Source organism: Oncorhynchus masou, chromosome 21, assembly GCF_036934945.1.
Source record: "Oncorhynchus masou masou isolate Uvic2021 chromosome 21, UVic_Omas_1.1, whole genome shotgun sequence".
NCBI classification, from domain to species: domain Eukaryota; kingdom Metazoa; phylum Chordata; class Actinopteri; order Salmoniformes; family Salmonidae; genus Oncorhynchus; species Oncorhynchus masou.
In genome coordinates, this window is record NC_088232.1 from 12,641,311 (window position 1) to 12,659,972 (window position 18,662).

Below are 18,662 nucleotides of genomic sequence, written 5' to 3' on the forward strand. Positions count from 1 at the left end.
CACCCAGAACCCGAGGTCAGTACAGGTGCATCAAAGCTGGGACCGAGAGACTGAAAAACAGCGTCTATCTCAAGGCCATCAGACTGTTAACAGCAATCATTAACTCTGAGAGGCTGCTGCCTACATTGAGACCCAATTACAGGCCACTAATAAATGGATCACTAGTCACTTTCTGCAATGCAATGCACTCTACATAATGCAACATGTTTACATATCTTACATTATTCATATCACATGTACTGTATATACTGTATTTTATACCATTTATTGCACCTTCGCTCATCCATATATTTATATGTACATATTCTCATTCACCCCTTTAGATTTGTGTGTATTAGGTAGTTGTTCGGGAATTGTTAGATATTACATCACTGTCAGAACTAGAAGCACAAGCATTTCGCTACACTCGCATTAACATCTGCTAACCATTTGTATGTGACAAATAAAATTTGATTTGACACACACACACACACACAAAGCCACTACAACGAATCCTTTTTAGACTCCAAATAGCCGCTTGTCGTGCCTATACCAGTTGAGAGGTGTGTAAAAATAAACAGTCTATAAAATCAGGACACGGGCAGACCGTTAAAAGCTGTCAATCCCAACCGGTTAAGTTTTGTGCAGGCCCAAGAGGTCAGCCATGTTGTGTATGCAATAACAACTATGGACTAAGTTGGAGTTCCTGATTTAATAGATGGGTTAAACTGAGCAAGTTGTGAAACCAGAGAAGTCGAGGAGGGGTGGAAGGCACTGAACTTCAACAGCTGGGAAGCTTAGTGTTGTAGAGGGATAGAAAAGGCATTCCGATTTAAAGCCATGTTCAGTAGCGGTGGACCGACAGTTGTTTAAAATTGCTATATTTGGAATGCTCGATGACTAGATTCTCAGTGCATCATTTCTTTGCCTTTTTTTACGTGCTTCACGCAACTGCAAGTTTCACAAATCTGATGGCGTCGCCATTTTGGATGAGCCATAACTAATCATGAGGAGTGTCTGTTCTATGGATCCTATTTCATTGTGCTAGACTGGGTCCATGTCCAATCTATCCATTCTATTTCTACCCACTTGAGCAGATCCAGATTTTAGAAATGTAAGCAAGTAGGCTACTTGTATGAGGCTGCTTGATTGCATTCTCTCTTGGATGCTGTCCAGGCTTCCACCTGCCTGATGGACAGCTGTGGATTGAGCCATCTGTCCAGACTAGGCACCTGGTGTTTCATTGGATTCCCTCCTTTTATTAATTAGATCCAAACTGAATTTGAATGTGGAGGCTTCAACAATGGCAAAAGTTTGAAGATAGACAAAATGAGGGCAAGGTTCAAAATCCAGTCAAATGAGCTTGTGGTTGAAGCAGGACTCATTGTTGATATGACATATAAAATACTAAATAGCCTCTTTCTCGAGAACCAGAAGGAGTATGGATTTAAAAAAAGTTAGCACCTGACATTTGGAGGGACATCTGGGTGTAGTATTTCCAGGTGTATCCCAATGATTCCCCTAATCCTTGTTCCTGAAGTGTGCACATGTTCACTTCCCTTCATGGAAATGACTGGTAGAAGAAAATGGTGTTAACTCCCTCTAGCTCATTCCTACACCAATCCAATGCTTGTAAATTTATGGTGAGTAGTGAACGAGTGCACACTTCAGGAAAAAGGTCCGATTATTTAGACGCAGCCTCCATGTTTTTCAGAGGCTGGTTACAGGGTACTCACTCATCTCCTCGATCACTTCTGGGTCACACTCCCTGTACTTCTCCAGCTTTGCCTTCAGATGACTCCTCTTCTCCCTCAGAGCCTGCAGTTCCTTTAAAAGAGTGGCCCGCTCCTCCTTTATAGGTGGACACACACACAGAGGTGAAAACCCAAAAGACAGACACACACACTAAGTGTGGAAACACATTAGGGCAGGGAATTGCCAGGGATCTCCCGATACGATATTATCACCATACTTAGATGCCGATATGATACGGATTGCAATTCTCACAATTCAATATGTATTGCAATTCGATACTGATTTTATTGCGATTCGATGTTCCAAACATACTGCTCACTATGTCTGCTACAGAGAGACAAAAGAAAATTATATTTGATCAGTCAGGGAAATGTGTTGAAAACAAAATTGGCTCCCCATTTAAAAAGATTGAGGAAGCTATGAAGGAAGGAGTTTGTGCAGGTACAGCCAACTACCGCAAAAATAATATTGCGATAGTCAAAACAATACATTGTCAAAAATAATATCCCAAAATGTAACTATTGATCCCCCCTCATCACTAATACCCTGCCTACACCGCTCGCGTTGGGTGCACTCGCGTCATAAAATAAATTTGGAAATCTATATTATTCATTTATTGGACCCACACTGCTCGTGTGCGTCAACAAGCGTCTGCGTTGTCAAGGGCCAAAAAAAATACAAAATAAAAATCCTTTCTATTTCTGACAAAGATCGCGGTGTGTCTTGCCTCCTCATTGGTTTATAAAAGCATGTACCCACGTGTGTATACCCACGTGGGTGATTGAAAGACAAACTGTGTTGTCAGTCAGTCGTCGTGGTAATACTATGAATGTTTAGATGCCAATCACCATATAAGTTCAAAGAAGAAAAAGCCTGGAAGGAGGAGAGATTACTTTTTCGTAGAGCTCCGAGACAGGATTGTGTCTAGGCACAGATCTGGGGAAGGGTACCAAAACATTTCTACAGCATTGAAGGTCCCGAAGAACACAGCGGCCTCAATCATTCTTAAATGGAAGAAGTTTAGAACCACCAAGACTCTTCCTAGAGCTGGCCACCCGGCCAAACTGAGCAATCAGGGGAGAAGGGTCTTGGTCAGGGAGGTGACCAAGAACCCGATGGTCACTGACAGAGCTCCAGAATTCCTCTGTGGAGATGGGAGAACCTTCCAGAAGGACAACCGTCTCTGCAGCACTCCACCAGTAAAAAGAGGCACATGACAGCCCGCTTGGAGTTTTCCAAAAGGCACCTAAAGACTCTCAGAGCATGAGAAACAAGGTTCTCTGGTCTGATATGAAACAAATAATTCTGAATGCCAAGCGCCACGTCTGGAGGAAACCGGAAACCATCCCTACTGTGAAACCTGGTGGTGTCAGCATCATGCTGTGGGGATGTTTTTCAGCGGTGGGGACTGGGAGACTAGTCAGGATCGAGGGAAAGATGAACAGAGCAAAGTACAGAGAGATCCTTGATGAAAACCTGCTCCAGTCGCTCAGGACCTCATACTGGGGCGAAGGTTCACCTTCCAACAGGACAACGACCCTAAGCACACAGCCAAGACAACGCAGGAGTGGCTTCGGGACAAGTCTCAGAATGTCCTTGAGTGGCCCAGCCAGAGCACGGACTTGAACATCTCTGGAGAGACCTGAAAATAGCTGTGCAGCAACGTTCCCTATCCATTTTTTATTCTTAATAAATCATTTCTAAAAACCTGTTTTTGCTTTGTCCTTATTGGTATTGAGTGTAGATTTGAGGGGGAACAACAATTTAATACATTTTAGAATAAGGCTGCCATGTAAATGTGAAGTCAAGGGTCTGAATACTTTCCAAATGCACTGTATATGCAACAAAATACATACCCCAACCCCCCTAAGAGGTGTGGATTCTAGTCCTTATATCTTACAATAGAAAAAATCTCTAAATTATTGCAGATAAACAAATCAGTCATCATTAAGTCTTGCTGTGAGACAGTGATACATTCAGTGATAAAATGAAGGACAATAAAATGGCCGGCCTTTAAGGCTGGCATGTGTGCGTAAATGTACTTATGGTTTCTTCACGTCCTACTTTTGATTTGTCGACAGCCTGCTGCAGAGACATCTTCCTTTGTTTCTCCTCCCCCTATTCTCTATGTAGTGCAATACTTTTTACCAGGGCACATAACTAAATTACCCTACGTGCCCTGGTAAAAAGTATTGCACTACATAGAGAAATCGGGGGCCTTTTGGGGGACACCCTAGGTGGTGAGGTCTATAGGCCTGTGATGTTCTGTAATAAGAACCACGTTAATCGCCAGCGTGAACTCGATAAAGAGTCGAGCAAGCTGTTAAAACTGGAGGGGCGGAGAGGCCAGTAGACCCCCAGCATTAGCTTAAGGTTAGAGGTCAGATGGGGGGGTTGACAGTGTACTTTGCCCTATTGAAAACCAAAATACACCCCCCCCCGCCTGCAGTGTCAGAGAAGCTCACACAATTGAGGGGGATGTCCCAGACACATATTTTGTGTTTATTGGATAGGATAAATAGAAGAAAGAGAATTTCTGTAGCAGTTGGTCAGATTCTAACCCCTGCTGCAGCGGTATGCTTTGTCGGCATTGGCTTAGACCGCCATAGGCCACAATACACCCGTTAAAATCACCTGCTTGTCCAGCTCCTCCAACCTGCGCTTGCGGGCGTGCAGGGCCTTGCTGGTGAAGTAGTAGTTTGAGGTGCCCACTGTCACAGTCCACCATGTTGTCATCCACCAGACTCTGGAGAACCTCCTTCACTGACATGGGTGCTGCAGACAGGAGAGAGGCAAGGGATCATTCTCAGTTAACCTTTCCTGGGTTTGTCGCATCCTCTCTCCTCACCTTCTCAAAACCCATTAGAAAAAAGGTCAGAGTGGAGGGACCTTGGACTATCTCCTCCAATATGATTGAAAAGGATGTGAGGAAACACGAAAAAGGTGAATTGTTCCCTAGGAAGTATACTTTATGTCTGAATTGAGATTGGGGTGGCAGGAAAGTGTACTTAGTGGGGATGTGTTACTGTACCTCAGTACCCCTCTCTCAACCTGGTCATTAGTGCACAACAAAACATGTGGTTCTTGTAACCTCATTGTCATTGCTAGTGTCAAGTGCACCATCTGGGACTCAATTTCACACATTCTAATGATAGTGCTTTGCAAAAATATTCATCCCCTTGGTGTTTTTCCTATTTTGTTGCATTACAACCTGTAATTTAAATGTTTTTTGTTTTGGATTTCATGTAATGGACATACACAAAATAGTCCAAATTGGTGAAGTGAAAAAAATAACTTGTTTCAAAAAATTCTAAAGTGGTGCTTGCATATGTACTCACCCCCTTTGCTATGAAGCCCCTAAACAAGATCTGGTGCAACCAATTACCATCAGAAGTCACATAATTAGACAAATAAAATCCACATGTGTGCAATTTAAGTGTCACATGATCTGTCACATGATCTCAGTATACACAGTTGAAGTCGGAAGTTTTACATACACTCATTTTTCAACCACTCCACAAATTTCTTCTTAACAAACTATAGTTTGTCGGCAAGTCGGTTAGGACATATACTTTGTGCATGACACAAGTCATTGTTCAAACAATTGTTTACAGAGAGATTATTTCACTTATACACTATATCACAATTCCAGTTGGTCAGAAGTTTACATACACTATGTTGACTGTGCCTTTAAACAGATTGGAAAATTCTAGAAAATTATGTCATGGCTTTAGAAGCTTCTGATAGGCTAATTGACATAATTTGAGTCAATTGGAGGTGTACCTGTGGATCAATTTCAAGGCATACCTTCAAGCTCAAGCTTTGCTTGACATCATGGGAAAATCAAAAGAAATCAGCCAAATCAGGTCAAATTGTTGACCTCCACAAGTCTGGTTCATCCTTGGGAGCAATTTCCAAATGTCTGAAGGTACCACATTCATCTGTACAAACAATAGTACGCAAGTATAAACACCATGGGACCACGCAGCCGTCATACCGCTCAGGAAGGAGACACGCTCGGTCTCATAGAGATGAACGTACTTTGGTGCGAAAAGTGCAAATCAATCCCAGAACAATAGCAAAGGACCTTGTGAATATGCTGAAGGAAACAGGTACAAAATATCTATATACTCAGTAAAAACGAGTCCTATATCGACATAACCTGAAAGGCCGCTCAGCAAGGAAGAAGCCACTGCTCAAAAATCGCCATAAAAAAAGCCAGACTACAGTTTGCAACTGCACATGGGGACAAAGATCGTACTTGTTGAAGAAAAGTCCTCTGGTCTGATGAAATAACAATAGAAAGGTTTGGCCATAATGACCATTGTTATGTTTGGAGGAATATGGGGGAAGCTTGCAAACTGAAGAACACCATCCCAACCGTGAAGCACGGGGGTGGCAGCATCAGGTTGCGGGGGTGCTTTGCTGCAGGAGGGTCTGGGACACTTCACAAAATAGATGGCATCGTGAGGGAGAGAAATAGTGGATATATTGAAGCAACATTTCAAGAAATGGAAGTTAAAGCTTGGTCGCAAATGGGTCTTCCAAATGGACCCCAAGCATACTTCCAAACTTGTGGCAAAATGGCTTAAGGCCATTCCAATACCTTGACTTTGTTGTCCATCCCAAAGCCCTGACCTCAATTCTATATATATGTATGTGCAGAACTGAAAAAGTGTGTGCGAGCAAGGAGGCCTGTCTCAGTTACACCAGCTCTGTCAGGACGAATGGCCAAAATTCACCCAACCTATTGTGGGAAGCTTGTGGAAAGTTACCCGAAACGTTACACATAAGTTAAACAATTTAAAGGCATCGCTACCAAATACTAATTGAGTGTATGTAAACTTCTGACCCACTGGGACTGTGATGAAAGAAATAAAAGCTGAAATAAATCACTCTATTATTCTGACATTTCACATTCTTAAAATAAAGTAGGGATCCTAACTGACCTATGATGTCAGGAATTGTGAAAAACGGAGTTTAAATGTATTTGGCTAAGGTGTATGTGAACTTCCGACTTAAACTGTATACACCTGTTCTGAAAGGCCAAAGTGTCTGCAACACCACTAAGTAAGGGGTTCACCAAGCAAGCGGCACCGTGAAGATCAAGGAGCTCTCCAAACAGGTCAGGGATAAAGTTGTGGAAAAGTACAGATCAGGGTTGGGTTATAAAAAAATATTAGAAACTTTGAACATCCTACAGAGCACCATTAAATCCATTATTAAAATGTTTTAAGAATATGACACCACAAACCTGCCAAGAGAGTGCCGCCCACCAAAACTGACAGACCAGGCAAGGAGGACATTAATCAGAGAGGCAACAAAGAGACCAAAAATAACCCTAAAGGAGCTGCAGAGCTCCACAGCGGAGATTGGAGTATCTGCCCAAAGGACCACACTCCACAGAGCTGGGCTTTATGGAAGAGTGGCCAGAAAAAGCCATTGCTTAAAGAAAAAAAATAAGCAAACACGTTTGGTGTTCACCAAAGGGCATGTGGGAGACTCCCCAAACATATGGAAGAAGGTACTCGGGTCAGATGAGACTAAAATGGAGTGTTTTGCCCATGAAGGAAAACGCTATGTCTGGCGCAAACCCAAAACCTCCCCTCACCCCGAAAATACCATCCCCACAGTGAAGCATGGTGGTGGCAGCATCATGCTCTGGGGATGTTTTTTCACCGGTAGGGACTGGGAAACTGATCAGAATTGAAGGAATGATGGATGGGGTAATTACAGGGAAATTCGTGAGGGAAACTTGTTACAGTCTTCCAGAAATTTGAGACTGGGACAGAGGTTCACCTTCCAGCAGGACAATGATCCTAAGTATGCTGCTAAATCAACACTCGAGTGGTTTAAGGGGAAACATTTAAATGTCTTGGAATGGCCTAGTCAAAGCCCAGACCTAAATTCAATTGATCATCTGTGGTATGACTTAAAGATTGCTGTACACCAGCGGAACCCATCTAACTTGAAGAAGTTGGAGCAGTTTTGGGCAAAAATCCCAGTGGCTAGATGTGCCAAGCTTATAGAGACATACCCCAAGAGACTTGCAGCTGTAATTGCTGCAAAAGGTGGCTCTACAAAGTATTGACTTTGGGGGGAGGTGAATAGTTATGCACGCTCAAGTTCTGTTTTTTTGTCTTATTTGTTTGTTTCACAAAAAAATATGTTTTGCATCTTGAAAGTGGTAGGCATGTTGTGTAAATCAAATGACACAAACCCCCCAAAAATCTATTTTAATTCCAGGTTGTAAGGCAACAAAATAGGAAAAATGCCAAGGGGGTGAATACTTTCGCAAGCCTCTGTACATTCACACTCCATAGCAAAACAACTGGATTTGTTTCAAGTCATCATATTACAGAGTAAAGCCCATTATACTATCCAGGCTCATATAGCTTAAATCTTCCAACTCTGTGGTCCAGATGTAACGAGAGCAGAATCAATCTGCATCCCATTTGGCATCCTATTCCCTATATAGTGCACTACTTTAGACCAAAGCGCTAAATGGGCCCTGGTTAAAAGTAGTACACTATATAAGGAACAGGGTGCCATTTAGGAAACAGCCCTCGCCCTCTCATATCTGCCACATAATCGCTTTACATTTCTTACAGCGCTTAGGGAAAACGTTGATTTAAATTTAGAGTCCAGGGCTCTCCTGTGTATTCCTTCCCTCTCTTAATTGATCCCAAATCAGCTGAGAGTAATAGAGGGCTTACGAAGTTACCCCTAGAAACTGATTCTGTGTCAGTTTAGCATTTTTCCCACAATGGTTAAGGATAGATTGGGGAAGGCAAGCTGGTCCTAGATCTCTACCTAGGGCAAACTTTACCACCAAGCGTAATAGAACGTTCTAACATCTGGAACGAGGACGGCTGGTGAAATGTGATAGTCCCACATCATGCACTGTTCTGTTCCTCTGCCGTAGCACTAATAAAGTTGATCTGGTGTGTTTTAGAACGAGCTGCGTTTTGGAACGAGCTGCGTTGGAGAAAATTCAGTATTTTACAACTTAAAATGTAGATGGCACCACATACTTAAAGTAGTATATGGCCAGGAGAAACTGTAATCCATTGTTTTGTTTTCTCTAAACAGCCACTACAAACTTTAGCAATATACTGTGTACAGTATATGTAAAACACTGAACTTCCCCTTTAAGTACTGGGAGGATGTTGGGCAGCAGGGAGAATCAAGCTAATGGGCCCTGTTTCAGCAAACTCTGGAACAAGTATTTCAGGGGCCTCATTTATCAAACATGCTTAAATTTCTCGATAGTCTGGCACATCTGGACTTGCTAGTTTCTAGTCTCGGTCTTGCTCGTTTGCCTCACCGCCTTTCTCTCTTCCATCGCTCACTCACTATTTCTCTCCTGAGACCTTTTGAAAATATAGAATTCCCTCCTGTCCCTCAAGTAATCACTGATATAACATAGCTGTATTGGTGGAAAGCGATGTAGTTGAATCATTGGTTTTGCTTATCCAATTATTTGAAATCAGTGATCAGGCTACATCAAGGAAAAGAATGGATGCATATTCAACGTATTCAAAGAGGGCTCCTGATCTCACTCTGTTCCCCTCTCATTCTCTCCCTCATTCCCTCTCTGCTGTGTGTGATAAGTGACTGTTATATACAGCAGTTTACAGACCCCCCTCCAGCCCCCGTAACTACATCACGATGCCAGAGCAGGGCCTTTAAAAAACATGTGATTCTAATAATTTGCGGGCAGCCCGATAAAGTTTCCCCAAATGAATGTAACGTCCATGTAACGGTTTTCTTGAGTTGAAGGAGAGGAGGACCAAAATGCAGCGTGGTTACTATTCATGGTTCTTTAATAAGACAACTAAACATGAACATAATACAAAACAACAAACGTGGAAAACCGAAACAGCCTATTCTGGTGCAAACTAACACAGAGACAGGAACAGGAACAATCACCCACAAACACAGTGAAACCCAGGCTACCTAAGTATGATTCTCAATCAGAGACAACTAATGACACCTGCTTCTGATTGAGAACCATACCAGGCCGAAACATAGAAATACCCAAATCATAGAAAAACAAACAGACTGCCCACCCCAACTCACGCCCTGACCATACTAAATAATGACTAAACAAAGGAAATAAAGGTCAGAACGTGACAGTCCACTGTAAAAAAAAAAAGAAAAGGAAAATAAAGTCCCGTTTGGGTACGTACCAAAACAGCACAGCTCTGTTTCTCTATGGGGCCAGCACTTAAAACATGTGCTTTTCCCTATTGTTTTTCTCCCTGTACACACACACAAACACACACACACACACACACAAGTGCCTTTTGGCAGTAGTGTCGTCCCACTTCATACTACAGGCTAAATATGGGATGAATCAAAGTGGTTTGGGCTAGACTCGGTTTCCAAGACGATGATGTTGGGACTATTTTACCATTATGTTGTTATGGGTGCATGAGGGCAACTTTCAGTGTTGACACAGACCGCACATTTATGGGAAGAAAATGACACGGAACTACTTCAGGCATACGCAAAATGCTCGCCCCAAAAACATGGACACACTTAACTTCACGAGGTGAAATAAAGACCTCTAGAAATTTTAGTACGCTGGTCTTGGATTTGGGATCCATATGCCTTCACTGAATAGACAATGCACCGTAGGGACATTTTTTAATTTAATGCTGAGTTTTATTTTATATAGAAAATAAATTGCGAGTCCCAGGTTTCACTTGTAAAACGATCCATCTGGTTCATCTCAATTAATCATTACTCACTTATTCCTTTAGTCATGGGGGCGATTTTCTCTATGTCCTTCAGCTGAAACACTTCTTTCTGGCGAGAGAGACAAAAAAACAACTCCGTAGTAATATATTTGATTTTTTTTTTTTAAGTATGAGCAAGTTAGACAGGGTACCAACCTGTCCTAAACTAATACTCTAGAAACTGGGCCATAAGAGAAAATAACCCCTACAGGCCAAATGCATGCATTCAGTGAGTCAACAATCTTTGTTTTTTAATTTTTTAATTTTTTTATTTCACCTTTATTTAAACAGGTAGGCCAGTTGAGAACAAGTTTTCATTTACAACTGCAACCTGGCCAAGATAAAGCAAAGCAGTGAGACAAAAACAACAGTTACACATTGGATTTTTTTTAAACTAGTCAAAAACACAATAGAACGTCTGTATACAGTGTGTGCAAATGTAGTAAGGCAATAAATAGGCCATAGAGGCAAAGTAATTACAATTTAGCAATTAACACTGGAGTGATAGATGTGCAGATGAGGATGTGCAAGTAGAAATACTGGTGTGCAAAAGAGTAGGAAAAAAACGAAAACAAATATGGGGTTGAGGTAGGTAATTGGTTGGATGGGCTATTTACAGATGGGCTGTGTACAGCTGCAGCGATCGGTAAGCTGCTCTGACAGCCGATGCTTGAAGATAGTGAGGGAGAGATAAGTCTCCAACTTCAGTGATTTTTGCAATTTGTTCCAGTCATTGGCAGCAGAGAACTGGAAGGAAATGCGGCCAAAGTAGGTGTTGACTTTGGGGATGACCAGTGAAATATCCCTGCTGAAGCACGTGCTACAGGTGGGTGCTCCTATGGTGACCAGTGTGCTGAGATAAGGTGGGGCTTTACCTAGCAAAGACTTATAGATGACCTGGAGCCAGTGGGTTTGGCAACGAAAATGTAGCGAGGACCAGCCAACAAGAGTATACAGGTCGCAATGGTGGGTAGTATATGGGGCTTTGGTGACAAAACAGATGGCACTGTGATAGACTGCATCCAATTTGCTGAGTAGAGTGTCGGAGGCTATTTTGTAAATGACATCGCCGAAGTCGTGGATCGGTAGGATAGTCAGTTTTACAAGAGAAGTGAAAGAGGCTTTGTTCCGAAATAGGAAGGCGATTCTAGTTTTAACTTTGGATTGGAGATGCTTAATATGAGTCTGGAAGGAGGGTTTACAGTCTAGCCAGACACCTAGGTATTTGTAGTTGTTCACATATTCTAAGTCAGAAAAGTCCAGAGCAGTGTTGCTAAGTGGGTGGGTGGGTACGGGTAGCGTTCGGTTGAAGAGCATGCATTTAGTTTTCCTAGTGCTTAAGAGCAGTTGGAGGCCACGGAAGGAGTGGTGTATGGCATTGAAGCTCGTTTGGATGTTTGTTAACCCACTGTCCAAAGAAAGGCCAGATGTATACAGAATGGTGTCGTCTGCGTAGAGGTGGATCAAAGAGTCACCCGCAGCAAGAGCGACAGCATTGATATATACAGAGAAAAGAGTCGGCCCGAAAATTGAACCCTGTGGCACCCCCAGAGACTGCCAGAAGTCCGTAAACAGGCAATCCAATTTGACACACTGGACTCTGTCAGGGAAGTAGTTAGTGAACCAGGCGAGGCATTCATTAGAGAAACCATGGCTGTTGAGTCTGTCGATAAGAATACGGTGATTGACAGAGTCGAAAGCCTTGGCCAGGTCGATGAAGGCTTCACAGTACTGTTTTTTTTATCGATGGTGGTTATGATATCGTTTAGGACCTTGAGCGTGGCTGAAGTGCACCCGTGACCAGCTCAGAAACCGGAGAAGGTTTGGTGGGATTCAAAATGGTCGGTGATCTATTTGTTCACTTGGCTTTCGAAGACTTTAGAAAGGCAGGGCAGGATGGATATAGGTCTAACAGTTTGAGTCTAGAATGTCTCCCCATTTGAAGATGGGGTTGACCCCGGCCGCTTTCCAATCTTTAGGAATCTCAGACGATACGAAAGAGAGGTTGAACAGACTAGTAATAGGGGTTGCGAAAATGGTGGTGGATAATTTTAGGAAGAGAAGGTCCAGATTGTCTAGCCCAACTGATTTGTAGAGATCCAGATTTTGAAGCTCTTTCAGAACATCAGCTGTCTGGATTTGGGTGAAGGAGAAGCAGGGGAGGGGCTTGGGCCAGTTGCTGTGGGGGGTGCAGAGCCGTTGGCCGGGTTTGGGGTAGCCAGGTGGAAAGCGTGGCCAGCCGTGGAGATGCACTTATTGAAATTCTCGATTATAGTGGATTTATCGGTGGTGACAGTGTTTCCTAGCCTCAGTGCAGTGGGCAGCTGAGAGGAGGTGCTCTTATTCGCCATGGACTTTAGTGTCCCAAAACGTTTTGGAATTAGTGCTGCAGGATGCAAATTTCTGTTTGAAACAGCTAGCCTTTGCTTTCCTAACTGACTGTGTATATTTATTCCTGACTTACCTGAAAAGTTTCATATCGCGGGGACTATTCGAAGCTAGTAGAGTGTGCCACAGGATGTTTTGTGCTGGTCAGGGCAGTCAGGTCTGGAGTGAACCAAGGGCTGTATCTGTTCTTAGTTCAACATTTTTTGAAAAGGGGCATGCTTATTTAAGATGGTGAGGAAGGCACTTTTAAAGAACAACCAGGCATCCTCTACTGACGGGATGTGGTCAATATCCTTCCAGGATACCTGGGCCAAGTCAATTAGGAAGGCCTGCTCGCTGAAGTGTTTTAGGGAGCGTTTGACAGTGATGAGGGGTGGTCGTTTGACAGCGGACCCATAATGGACGCGGGCAAAGAGGCAGTGATCGCTGAGATCCTGGTTGAAAACAGCAGAGGTGTATTTTGAGGGCAATTTTGTCAGGATGATATCTATCAGGCTGCCCATGTTTACGGATTTGGGGTTGTACCTGGTAGGTTCCTTGATAATTTGTGTGAGATTGAGGGCATCTAGCTTAGATTGTAGTTTGTTGTTTCTTGGAAAGAGTGAAAACTGACATTTATTGGTTTTGCTTCAAATCAAAAGAGGGCATGGAAAACATTAAAGGATGTCAAAAACCGGTATAGGCCTATAACTCATGATCAAACGTGATTAAGTATGCTTTACACCTAGAAATTGATTGTATTTCTATGGTTTTAAACCTTTAAGCGAGCAGTAAGAGTGCGACTTGTCAAACTGCAGACTTCCGGTTTCTAGCAGTTATTTATCCAGGGAAAAGGGAGTTGGTTTGGGTGAGAAATCGCAGTAACCCAGGTCCCGCTATTCAAAACCCCAACTTAAGTCTGAATCAGCAATACAGCATGCATCGTCCTGAAAACCTCTTCTACTGGTTAACCCCAGTTTAGAAACCAAGTTCCCTGACCCAACATGTCCGAGGTTGTTTCACACTAGAGGGAGAGCCTGTGTGTGTGTGTGTGTGTGTGTGTGTGTGTGTGTGTGTGTGTGTGTATGAGAGAGATGGAGGCACGCTCAAGGTGCTATGTTTGGTCTGTTTACTTTAGCTCAGGTGTCATAGCCAATCCTGGCATCCGCGGCAGCTTTCTAACTGCGACACGGAACCAGTCCTCGGTTTCAACAACTGACTCAAAACTCCCACAATCTTGCTACTCTCCATGGACACTCTTGGACCTCCACACACAGCTTGAAGTGAAACGGCATTTGTGTTATGAAATACACTTAAGTGTCAAATTATTAAAGGGAGAGTTCACCAAAGTTACATTGGTTTCCTTACCCTGCAGGCCAGCAATTTTGCCGTAACACTACACAACTATTTCAAATGATCAAAGATTGATGATTGGTTGATTATTTTAATCAGCTGTGTAGCGCTAGGGCAAAACAGAAATGTGCACCCCTCGGGGTCCCTCGCAATTCATGCTTTGGTTTAGTTTCCATGGTACTGTTTCCACATGCTAAAGTTTAAGAATTTGTGGCACAAATCCCATTCACGTTATGGAACCGATGAGCAAAGACACCAATATGTCATTTTGGTGAACTACCCTTTTAACTCACTGTCTCGAAGAAAATCTCCATCATGCGAGTCCTCTTCTCCTCAAGACTGAGACCTTTTTTTTGACTGCAAGACAAAAGTACAGAAGAAACAAAATAAGTCAATTATAATGTGGCAATCTGTAATTGGTACATACATTGACTTTCAAAATTCATAATCTAAGTTCAACTGTCATACCCCATCATAACCACAAATATAACTGTAAAAAGAATGTCTAGCCTTAAAACATGGATGAAACTATGTTTATCTCATGAATGGTCAGTCCTTGCATCCGAAGTCTGAAGCGGCCATTCAGCATTTAGTGAGATGCTACCTATGCAGACTTCAGGATTTTCATACTTCTTGCGCTTAGCGGAGCCGAGCTATTGCACAGGAAGTTGTTAAGGAAGTGAGTTTGGTTAACTGTAGGTGGGGACCGGAGGTCCAGTATAAACCAATCATGTCAATTCTGAGCCCTACACAGTATAACAACATTTTAGAGCTACACGGCGATGTGGTACAGAGCTTGATTTGCCCTCTTCAAGACTCCACAAATTGCATCATACCTTCCATACAAAGCATCCGACCACAATCAAACATAAATTATTATTAACATAAATTCTCTCTCCATCCCCATCCCTCAGCTATTTACCAAAACAGAGGTGGGGTTGACAAACTCACCTCTCATACCCTGGCGCCATCTGTTGTCAGTTTAGGAGAGCTACAGCAAAAATCAACCAAACCGCGCATATTGTGAGAGAGCTTGCAATTTTGACCAATTCCCGCACTGTCAGCGCATAAAAGGGTCCAATCAAAAGCGAGTTCGTAATTTTGACCAATTACTGCACTGTTACCGTGGAAAATGGCCCAATCCAACCACACGTCAACAAAGTTTTTCCCCCTGGCCTGCCAGTGTATTCACGGCGAAGATGGGTGATTATTGTTGGTTGACAATGAATAGAAATCAATCTCATTTACCAACAAAAATAACAGCTAAACAACAGTGCAAAACAATTTCCAAATGTTTTTGGAAACTATAGAAAGTCGACAATCAACAGTCACTTCAAATCAGCAAAGCATATGAGAACGTTAGAACAGTTCCTACAGCAGCAGCAGATCACCGTGACTGAAGTGGTAGCAGGGAAGACTGGCAAACGCTGAAAGAATCAAGGTGAGTGGCGTTTTCCTCTAACTTTTACTCCGCTAACCTTGGCTTTAGAGAGTGGGTCGGCACTCTGCTCTCCCCAGTCTGTCAATGGAGAGCGCTGCTCAAGGCGCTGAGTGCAATTTGTCAGCATTGCCGTTTTAAACTCTAAAATGTAATAGGGATCACGAAGGCACAAATAAGGTTTTATATGTAAGATGGTTAAATAAAGATAAAAAATATTGATTATTATTATTTGTGCCCTGGTCCTATAAGAGCTCTTTGTCACTTCCCACAAGCCAGGTTGTGACGACAACTCACTCATTCTTATGTTTAATAAATGTGTAGTGTGTGTCGCAGGCTTACAATGATGGCAAAAAAACAACATTTGAGAGTGCGCTGACCCTGGTGCTGGAACTGGAGGTTGAATGTGTGAAGTGGGTATGGGACTATAAAAAGTTTGGGAACCACTGCTCTAAAGTAATAGCAAAGTGTCTTTGTACCAGGAGTGTGTAGATGGAATATAAATAAAAGGTCAGGATTCTTCCGACTGGACAATTCCCCAATGACAAGATTTTACCAGAGGTTGCAAGAAAAGTCTACATAAATAGCTTTGTTGGTTATTAATGCCTTCTTGATTACAGAAGTGTTTCTTCATTGAAGTTTCTAATCTACAGGCTATTTCTTTCTCATTCATAGAAGTGGATTCACAGAACACTTAGTTCAGGAATGCAATACTTTATTTCCGTGCTGTACACAAAGATCAAGTAAACATAAATTATGGAATGGTCACACTTGAGGAAATGTTTTCACACACAGCAAGCATATTAGGGCTTTGGGAAATCTGACATTAAATATGAGTATTCGGATACAGTGAAAGGGCATAGCACTGCAATTTTTAACAGGGTGTTGTGTAAAGTTGGAATGTATGATGTTTTACATACACATTTTGGGGTTGGAATGGAACAGCACAGTCATTGTAATGCCACTAAAATGTAGTTTCTGTACAAAAATGTTCAAATTGCATATCACACTTGCTGCATTACTGAGAGCTAAACATACAGAATTTGGGCACTTCTTCCATTTGCCATCAGGGTATCAACATTCACGAGGACAACAAAAAACTTAAGCACAAATACAAAATGGCTGCCTGAAACGATGTATTTGAAAGTAATGAATTGATTCAAATGCTTTCTAATCTAAAAAATTGATCAAAACAGACGCATGAAGAAAGAAAAAAAAGATAAGGAGAGCATTTTTTTAAGGTTGAACCTATTAAGATTTAGGCTAATTACCCATTTGAACAGAGTGCAGTTTATTCACACAGATTACAGCTCGACTGTTAAGCCATTGTATGTTTTTTAGATAAACTATTACAGTGTCAGCTACAGTTTCAGAATACTACACCTGAGTACTATCAATAGTTGTGGCAACAGACAAAAGGGCACAACAATTGAGGATGGGAGGTAAGAGATGACAGGTTTGTAATATCAGTTTCAAATATTGTTGTTATTGTTTCTAACAGCTCTACAATAACCTACAGTGCAGAGTAGCAAGAATACCACATGTATAACTACATTTTTAATTTCCAGGACTCATTGAAAGTGAACTAAACATCCCAGAATGCTTTGAGCCATCATAAGTAGTATCATAAAGAGTTTAATGTTAATTGTCACTTATTGTATTTTACACCACGCGTGCGTGCGCGCACACACGCACTCTTTTGCATTGAGCAACAATAACTAGTCTGTTATTATTGTGGAAGAGAAGAAGTGTAAAACCACTAGAGGAGATAAGATACTATATCATACATTGAGCAGTATGTGAATTCCTTATTGTTAATATATGTAAATATCAAGTGGTGGTGTGTAGATTGGAAAACAAAACACTCCCACGAAGAACTATCTCCTAAGCAGAATGTAACAATTGGGCAGTGTCACAAAGTGTCATCTGATACCAAACTTAGATAGCTTCCTGCAGATGTCTGCAATCTTTGACAAACAGATGTTGGTGAATGATTTACTAATGTTTGTGGAAAGGTTTTTGGACAGCGTTGCATGCACTTGTTATAAATACCATGCTTTAAAAATACCCTGATATATTTTAGGTCCTATATGTATGAAATTGAACAGGTGAGGTGGGTAGAGAACTGATTTTCATTGAGAACATTTGACTAGAAGCTACTTTAGCCGGAGATTACTTTGTGGTGATCATTGATGCCAAATAATTACCATGGATGCCAAGAAAGTGAAACAATCTAATTCATTAAAATTGGGGAATGAGACATATTTTTGTCCGGGCACTTTATTTTAAATGTTTTACTTCCTTTCAATCTCACTTCCATACACATTGACTGGACTAATATTAGCAACAACCTCCATACTTGCATGATAAGCCTTAATTTCCAGTTTTACATCAAGTGCCACGTCACAACAATAAATAACGAAAGGAAGAATTGGTCCAACCTAACCATGATACCCAGTTATCATTTCTCATCGTCCCAACAAGGGAAACTTTAACAAAAGGGATGTATATCAGCTCTGGGTGAAGTTTCCCCTAAGTTCAGATCTAGGATTAGCTTCCACATCACCAACCTGAAACCTAAACTATTGATGGGGAAAATGCTAAACTGACCCAAGACCAGCATCTAGGGGCAACTTCACCCTACTACTTCTGTATATCACATTAGGGGCAGGGACAGAAACTAGTCGAATAAATCTCCATCCTCCAATCCACGGAGATCTCAATCATAGTCCCTCCCTCTCACCTACATCACATCACCAATTCTCCTTCTCTTCTTCCTCTTCCCCATGGCCTACAGTCGAAAAGGTTTCTGAGGAAATACAGGGTTGCTCTTGAACTCCAGGAGGCTACAGAGGCACACGTCAGGGTGAAAGGTTAGAGAGAGTGCCATTCTGTATGGCACGGTGATGGATGGCGGGATTGAATTAGTGGGGGAAGTGGATGAGTGCAAATCTACCCATTTACTCCATACTGAGGATGGTGTGTGTGTGCAAGTCTTTGTGTGTGTGTGTGTGTGTGTGTGTGTG

At 42.1% G+C, this 18,662-nt stretch overlaps 1 protein-coding gene across 3 annotated transcripts in view; it reads right to left on the bottom strand.

Moving 5' to 3' along the window:
• LOC135507814 (meiotic nuclear division protein 1 homolog) overlaps positions 1-14,846 on the bottom strand; it is a 34,218-nt gene extending 19,372 nt beyond the window's left edge. The window contains exons 1-6 of one of the 3 annotated variants that reach the window (XM_064927485.1): positions 14,803-14,846; positions 14,492-14,555; positions 10,756-10,809; positions 10,491-10,548; positions 4,369-4,509; positions 1,716-1,830 (exon numbers count right to left, since the gene is read on the bottom strand). In XM_064927485.1, coding sequence (XP_064783557.1) covers positions 1,716-1,830; positions 4,369-4,470 — 217 coding nt within the window. In that variant the 5' untranslated portion in view covers positions 4,471-4,509; positions 10,491-10,548; positions 10,756-10,809; positions 14,492-14,555; positions 14,803-14,846. The remainder of the gene's footprint in view (positions 1-1,715; positions 1,831-4,368; positions 4,510-10,490; positions 10,549-10,755; positions 10,810-14,491; positions 14,556-14,802) is intronic. The other 2 variants (XR_010450713.1, XM_064927486.1) reach the window with 2 other exon arrangements.
• Positions 14,847-18,662: the final 3,816 nt, after the last annotated feature.